Here is an 8,067-nt window from a genome sequence, read left to right as displayed (position 1 = left end):
CTGAACTGGTTAGCTTAGACAGCAAAGAATCTGCCTGCAATGCAGGAGAACCAGGTTCAATCCCTGGGTTGGGAAGATCCCCTGGAGAAGGGAATGGCAACGCACTCCAGTATTCTTGCCTGGAGAACTTTGTGAAAAGAGGCTACAGACCATGGAATCACAAACAGCTGGACGTGACTGAGCAACGAACACACTTTACTGTGCATTACAAAGACCTGGCTTTTTACAAACTGAACGTTTGCAGCAACCTTCCTTGGATCAAGTCTATCAATGCTATTTTTCTAGCAGCATTTGCTCATATCATATCTCATATTTTTGCAAATTCGCCAATTTACAGACTTTTTCATTATTATTATAGTTACGGTGATCTATGATGATTGATCTTTGATGTTAACATGATAATTGATTTCGGTTTATATTTTTAAATTAATACATGTACATCACTTTTTAAGAAATGTTGTTTATTGCACACTTAATGGATATGGTGTAAACATAACTTTTATCTTTAGTTCAGTCAGTTCAGTCACTCAGTCACGTCTAACTCTTTGCAACCCCATGGACTGTAGACGTGAGGCTTCCCTGTCCATCACCAACTTCTGGAGCTTACTCAAACTCATGTTCATTGAGTCAGTGATACCATCCAGCCACCTCATCCTCTGTCGTCCCCTTCTCCTCCCACCTTCAATCTTTCCCACCATCAGGGTCTTTTCCAATGAGTCAGTTCTTCGCATCAGGTAACCAAAGTATTGGAGTTTCAGCTTCAACATCAGTCCTTCCAATGAATATACAGGACTGATTTCCTTTAGGATTGAGTGGTTGATCTCCTTGCAGTTCAAGGGATTCTCAAGAGTCTTCTCCAACGCCACAGTTCAAAAGCATCATTCTTCAAAATCATCAATCAGTTGTGGATGTGACTTATGATGGAAGTAAAGCGCGATGCTGTAAAAAGCAATATTGCCTAGGAATCTGGAATGTTAGGTCCATGAATGTTAGTTCCAGCTTTTTTTATAGTCCAACTCTAACATCCATACATGACTACTGGAAAAACCATAGCTTTGACTAGATGGACCTTTATTGGCAAAGTAATGTCTCTGCTTTTGAATATGCTATCTAGGTTGGTCGTAACTTTTCTTCCAAGGAGCAAGCGTCTTTTAATTTCATGGCTGCAGTCACCATCTGCAGTGATTGTGGAGCCGCCCAAAATAAAGTCTGTCACTGTTTCCATTGTTTCCCCATCTATTTGCCGTGAAGGGATGGGACCGAATGCCGTGATCTTCATTTTCTGAATGTTGAGTTTTAAGCCAACTTTTTCATTCTCCTTTTTCACTTTCACCAAGAGGCTCTTTAGTTCCTCTTCACTTTCTGCCATAAGGATGGTGTCATCTGCATATCTGAGGTTATTGATATTTCTCCCAGCAGTCTTGATTCCAGCTTGTGCTTTTTCCAGCCTAGCATTTCTCATGATGTTCTCTGCACGTAAGTTGAATAAGCAGGGTGACAATATACAGCCTTGACGTACTCCTTTTCCTATTTGGAACCAGTCTGTTGTCCCATGTCTGGTTCTAACTGTTGCTTCCTGACCCGCATACAGATTTTTTCAGGAGGCAGATCAGGTGTTCTGGTATTCCCATCCCTTTAAGAATTTTCCAGTTTGTTTTGATCCACACAGTCAAAGGCTTTAGCGTAGTCAATAAAGCAGAAGTAGATGTTTTCTGGGAGTTTCTTGCTTTTTAAACGATCCAATGGATGTTGGAAATTTAATCTCTAGTTCCTCTGCCTTTTCTAAATCCAGCTTGAACATCTGGAAGTTCATGGTTCGTGTACTGTTGAAGCCTGGCTTGGAGGATTTTGAGCATTACTTTACTAGCGTATGAGATGAGTGCAATTGTGTGGTAGTTTGAACATTCTTTGGCATAGCCTTTCTTTGTGATTGGAATGAAAACTGACCTTTTCCAGTCCTGTGGCTACTGCTGAGTTTGCCAAATTTGCTGGCATATTGAGTGCAGCCCTTTAACAGCAATCATCTTTTAGGATTTGAAATAGCTCAACTGGAATTCTATCACCTCCACTAGCTTTGTTCATAATGATGCTTCCTAAGGCCCACTTGACTTCACATTCCAGGATGTCTAGCTCTAGATGAGTGATCACACCATCATGTTTACCTGGGTCATGAAGATCTTTTTTGTACAGTTCTTCTGTGTATTCTTGCCACCTCTTAATATCTTCTGCTTCTGTTAGGTCCATACCACTTCTGTCCTTTATTGTGCCCATCTTTGCATGAAATGTTCCCTTGGTATCTCTAATTTTCTTGAAGATATCTCTAGTCTTTCCCATTCTGTCATTTTCCTCTATTTCTTTGCATTGGTCACTGAAGAAGGCTTTCTTATCTCTCCTTGCTATTCTTTGGAACTCTACATTCAAATGGGTATATCTTTCTTTTTCTCCTTTGCCTTTAGCTTCTCTTCATTTCTCAGCTATTTTAAGTCCTCCTCAGATAACCATTTTGCCTTTTTGCATTTCTTTTTCTTGGGGATGGTCTTGATCACTGCCTCCTGTACAATGTCATAAACCTCTGTCCATAGTTGATCAGGCACTCTGTCTATCAGATCTAATCCCTTGAATCTATTTGTCACTTTCTCTGTACAATTGTAAGGTATTTGATTAGGTCATACCTGAATGACCTTTATCTTCACTGGGAAACAAAAATTTCCTGTGACTTTTTTTACTGTGATAGTCACTTCACTGCAGTGATCTTGAACCAAACCTACAATATCTCAGTGGTATGCCTCTACTTATAATATGTCCTAATAAAAATACAGTAAAAGTTGTCATAAATGTTTTAAATGAGCTTCCCAAGATCCTCAAGTGGTGGTCACAGTATCAAAGTTCCCAATTCCTCACCAACTATGAGAGAAAGGGAAAAAATCAATCTTCTTCACCTTTTTTGAAATTCTTCTTTACTTGTAATCATTAATGTGCTGTTTAGCTTGTATTTTTCTGTTTATATGAATTTTGACTCTTGGGCAAAGCCTAAAGGCTGAAGTAATTCATTCTCTTACAGATTTTGGTATCAACTGTATCATGAGCACAGTGTGGCTGTTTAATAATAAGCTCATACATGGACTGATTACTCCTGAGCTTGAACCAGTGGCTCTAGCCAGGTGGGTGGGCTCCTTCTTATTTCCTGATCTATCCCCACTTTGAATGAAAAGTTCCCTTGGTATCTCTGATTTTCTTGAAGAGACCTCTAGTCTTTCCCTTTCTATTGTTTTCCTCTATTTCTTTGCACTGATCACTGAGAAAGGCTTTAATCTCTCCTTGCTATTCTTTGGAACTCTGCATTCAAATGGGTATATCTTTCCTTTTCTCCTTTGCCTTTCACTTCTCTTCTTTTCTAAGCTATTTGTAAGGCCTCCTCAGACAACCATTTTGCCTTGCTGCATTTCTTTGTCTTAGGGATGGTCTTGATCCCTGTGTCCTGTACAATGTCAGGAACCTCCATCCATAGTTCTTCAGTCAGTCTGTCTGTCTAATCTAATCCCTTGAATCTATTTCTCACTTCTACTCCAGGAGTTTGTGATGGACAGGGAAGCCTGGCACGCTGCAGTCCATAGGGTTGCAAAGAGTTGGACATGACTGAGAGACTGAACTGAACTGAACTGATCCCCACTTTCTTCTAACCACATCCCACCAGCCAGTCAGCCAGCTCAATCCTGCTTTCCCTTCCTATAGTCCCCCAAACCCACAGAACCCCAAATTCCCAAAGTGCATTTGTATTTATTGACCCACTGTGTATCTTTGAATGCCACCTGAATGATCATGTGTTACAAATGCTATATGACTTCAGCTAAACTGTGAAGTCCTGGAGGGCAGGAAATATGTATTTTAACCTTTATATTGCTTCCTCTACAGTCCTTTCATCGTGCTTTACATGGAAGCCTTTCAAATATGAAACTAGCCAGTTTAAGCTCAGTTTTACTTTTGGTTGCGCTGGGTCTTCATTGCTGTGCACAGGCTTTCTCTGGCTGGACGAGGGGCACTACCCTTCGTTGTGGCACATGGGCTTCTCATTGCTGAGGCTTCTCTTGCTGTGAAGCACAGGCTGTAGGTGCATGGGCTTCAGTAGCTGCAGCCTGTGGGCTCAGTAGCCATGGCACATGGTAGTAGTCATGGCTTAGTTGCCCCGTGTGGCATGTGAAATCTTCCTGGACCAGGGATCAAACCTATGTCCCCTGCATTGACAGGCAGATTACTATCCACTGTACCACCAGGGAAGTCCTAAGTTCAATTTCAATATTCCATTAAAAAATAACAGACTTTAATGGGAACTGTTCTTCCAGAATCAGAATAATGTACTCTGGGATATTGAATCTAGGCCCTTTAGGATCCTGGGAGAGGTGATTCCAATTCCTGGGCCTGGAGGTAGGGCCATTATATCACCCCTTTCGTTTTACATTTGCTTAACTTACTGTAGGTGTTTGATCACAATCATAAAAGCATTTTTCAGGTTTATGACATATTTTCTTTAATTGTGAATATAACTGATGCCATCAATCAGTTTTTCTTGAACGGGCAATTACAGGCCCCATATCCAAGTTGGTTCAAATTATGTATAAGTTGTCTTAGGTTTATCCTAAACAGCATTTCCTGGTTTGGGGCTGTGAATTATAACAAGCCTGAAGTGAAATGTTACAAGGCAGACTAGAAAAGGCTCCTCTGCAGTGATTGCCTGCCTGTGGTTGCTGCTGGTTTGTGACGATACAACAGAAGTAAACCTGTTAATGCTGTTTTTTGGAAATATCAGATACACAGATATTTCCTTAGAGAGGAAATGCTTTGAAATCGTCCCTCCCTGCTAGCCAGTCCCTTGAATAAAGGGAAGTCAGAATGCCCAAAATGAGAAGGGAGAAGGAAACAAGGCTTCCATTCTGCCAAGGTCCATTCAGCATGACCAGTCTTTCCTTGTAACCTGCACCCCCCCCCCCAACTGTCTGAAACACAGCACTGCAGAGGGCAGTGACCCCGAGGCCCACATTGTCAATGCCATGGTGGGGTTAACAGGTTTTCTTCTGTCGGATCTTCACAAACCGGCAGCAACCACAGGCAGAGGAGCCTTTTCTAGTCTTGCTTCTAACATTTCACTTCAGGCTTGTTCTATTTCACAGGCCCAAACCAGGAAGTGCTGTTTAAGATGAACCAAAGACAAAAGCAATCCGGCCTCCTCGCAAACAAAATTCAACAGCCTCCTGAAAGGCAATGGGGTTTAAACTTGGGACTGTTCTTAGGTTTTGATTGGAACCTAAGACTTCTTCCACATGAAACATCATTGCACTTTCAAAACTACCCCCCACCGTACCCCAAAGTAAAGTCGCATAAAACATACCCAGGCCCACACACACTCTCTCTCTCTCTCTCTCTCACACACACACACACTCACAACACACGGAGTCACACATAGACCAATTTGTTTCTGCAATCCGCTTCCTCATCCAGAGGGTTCAGGCCCCGGGCCATCTGAGTTGGTAAATTCGCCTCCTAGTTAACCCAGAGCAGATTGCAGAAAAGCTGTCTAATTCTTGAGATTCTTAGGGAGGGGGGCTTGAGGTGTAGACGGGGCCACGCCCCGGTTCCGCTCTCCTTGCACAACTGCAAGCCAAGTCTAGGCAAGTCGGAGGAAGAACCCCGCCATCTCCAGCCCCTCCTCTCTGCGACCCACTTGGGCACCCAAGGAGACCTCGGGTCGGGTGGGGTGTCCCTGGGAGAAGATACGGGACTCAGGGTGTGAGCTGCAAACAGGGAGCCCCGGGCCGCTGCCGCCCGGGCGCAGCCAGCTGCAGGCAGGAAGGGGAGGGCCCTGCCGGGCGCAGGGGAGCTCCCGCGGGTCGGGGCTGGGTCGGAAAAGCTGCCTCACAGGCGCGCCCGCCAGCCCCTCCGCGCCCTCGCTCCCTCCCAGCGCTCCCCGGCTCGGGCCTCCCTTCCAGGCTCCGCCGCGCCCGCCCGGAGGCAGCGCTCGCACCGGCCTCGCCATGTCCCAGCCGGGCCCGAAGCCCGCCGCCTCCCCGCGGCCCCGGCGCGCTGACCGCCACACCCAGGAGGTGAGTGGCGCTCCTACAGCCGGGCTTGAGCGCGGGGAGGATCTCGGGGCCCCCCGAAGCCTCGGGTCCACCTCCAGAGGGGGGTTAGCCTGCCTGGCCTGCTGTCCCTGGGCGCCACCCCTCCCGGGCACGGAGAAGCATCTGGAGAGATGGGGGTGTGGACTCAGAACCTGCCTCTGGGCAGGTGACTGGAGGGGCCCGCGGATGGCCCTGGGGGCCGGCCAAGTGCACTGGGCGCGGCGCAAGCCACATTGGAGTGGGCTTCCCTGGCGGCTCAGCTGGTGAAGAATCCGCCTGCAATGCGGGAGACCTGGGCTCGATCCCTGGGTTGGGAAGATCCCCTGGAGAAGGGAATTGGCTGCCCACTCCGGTATCCTGGCCTGGAGAATTCCCTGCACTGGATAGTTCGTGAGGTGGCAAAGAGTCAGGACACGACTGAGCGACTTTTGCTCACTTCTCACTCATGCGTTGGGAAAAGCTGGTGGATGAGACAGGGGTGGGTGAGAAGCGGATAAGGGCAAAAGGAGAATGAAGTTCATTTGGGACCCCCCGGCATTCCGGAGTCTGTAGGACACAAGCAAAAAAGTCGGGTCTTCCGCGTCCAGTCCAGGCTGCAGGGCGTGGCTGCCTGGAGCAATAACACTTCTTCCCTAAGCAGCTTTGAGCCAAACCAGCGGGGAGGGGTGGGGCGGGGCTGGGCTGGGGCGGGGTCAACAGGAGGGGCGGGGTCTAGATAGGCCCCGCCCAGCTGCCTTGCTCACCCCCTGACAGCCGTGGGGCTTGCAGAGTTCAGCCCCAGCCAGGTCTGTGGCAGGTGGAGTGCGAGCCGGCGGCCCCTTGCTGTGCTGCACCCGTGTCCTCGCCGGGTCTCTCGCTGCGTCTCTCGGAGCACATCCATCGTCGCCATGGCATTTGCAAGCTGGTGGTACAAGACGGTAAATAGGATCGATCGTCCCTGGGCAGGACTGGGAAGGGAATGTGCTCTGCCTTCCTGGGCTGTAGGAGAGGTCACTGTTCAGGATTTTGCGGGCGAAGGTTGGGGAGCAGGTTGATACCTCCTCTCAGACCTTCAGGGGAGGCTCCGGGAGAGGCTGAGACCCACCCTGCTGTGGTATGTGGGAGCCAGCTCAGACGTACGTACACGTGCTAGACGACGTGAGTTCAGGCTCACAAGTTGAATGGCATAGGGATTGTTTCTGGACGAATTCTGCCGTCGGACGCGGATTCTTGGATGAACGTGGACTCAGAAAGCGCTCAGCTCTAGAGTTTGTTTTTAACTCATAAGTAAAGCGCAAAACTTTCAGAGGCGTGTTTTTGGGCGTGCATTTGCCAGCGCAAAGTAGAGAGGTAACAAAGATAGTGGGGTGGGGCAGGAGAAAAATCCCCAAACTCCAAGGAACAGAAACAACTGAGATCAAGACCCTTGTTGAGAATGAGAGAGGGGGAGGGAGACTCTATCTTTATTGCTTGGATGTTCCATTTATTTAATGCACTGAATGGTTGTCCAACCATGTACGTGTGATATCCAGTCAAGCTGGTACTTGTGTTTTGAACCAGGAAGCATGCTTTAATATAATATTAGGATGCTTTCCAAAATAATAATAATACACTTAAGTCTTGTTGACAGAAAGGATAGAAATATTTATATCCCATTGATTTATGATGAGAATTGGAAAAAAAAATAGTGAAGTACACCCTTCTCTCTCATCATGTGGTATTGGGATCAGCAAGAGTGTTGTAATCAGACACTCTTTAGAGAGAAACCTTGTATTGGGATCATTAACGTCCCTTTTCATCCAGTGGCCTTTCACTGAGCGTCTACTATGTGTCAGACTCAGTATTAGCCTCAAAGTGGAAAATGGGACAGAATTCTTGTTCTCTTTTTTCAACCGGTTTCCACATCTATAAAACGTGGGTGATAATAGGTACCACATAAGGGTTGCTGAAGACTTAATTCCTGAATAAAAGTACC

The 8,067-nt window shown here is 46.7% G+C and overlaps 1 protein-coding gene across 5 annotated transcripts in view; it reads left to right on the top strand.

Annotated features, from left to right (window-relative positions):
* The window catches only part of CAST (calpastatin), a 134,069-nt gene continuing 131,701 nt past the window's right edge, over nucleotides 5,700-8,067 (top strand). Inside the window, exon 1 of one of the 5 annotated variants that reach the window (XM_018050016.1) lies at nucleotides 5,700-6,095. In XM_018050016.1, coding sequence (XP_017905505.1) covers nucleotides 6,027-6,095 — 69 coding nt within the window. In that variant the 5' untranslated portion in view covers nucleotides 5,700-6,026. Of the gene's footprint in view, nucleotides 6,096-6,863; nucleotides 7,031-8,067 lie in introns of those variants that run through there. The other 4 variants (XM_018050019.1, XM_018050015.1, XM_018050018.1 and 1 more) reach the window with 4 other exon arrangements.

This window comes from Capra hircus, chromosome 7, assembly GCF_001704415.2.
Source record: "Capra hircus breed San Clemente chromosome 7, ASM170441v1, whole genome shotgun sequence".
Taxonomy (NCBI): Eukaryota; Metazoa; Chordata; class Mammalia; order Artiodactyla; family Bovidae; genus Capra; species Capra hircus.
The sequence above is the reverse complement of the archived record's forward strand: the minus strand, read 5'-3'. Positions and strand labels throughout refer to the sequence as shown.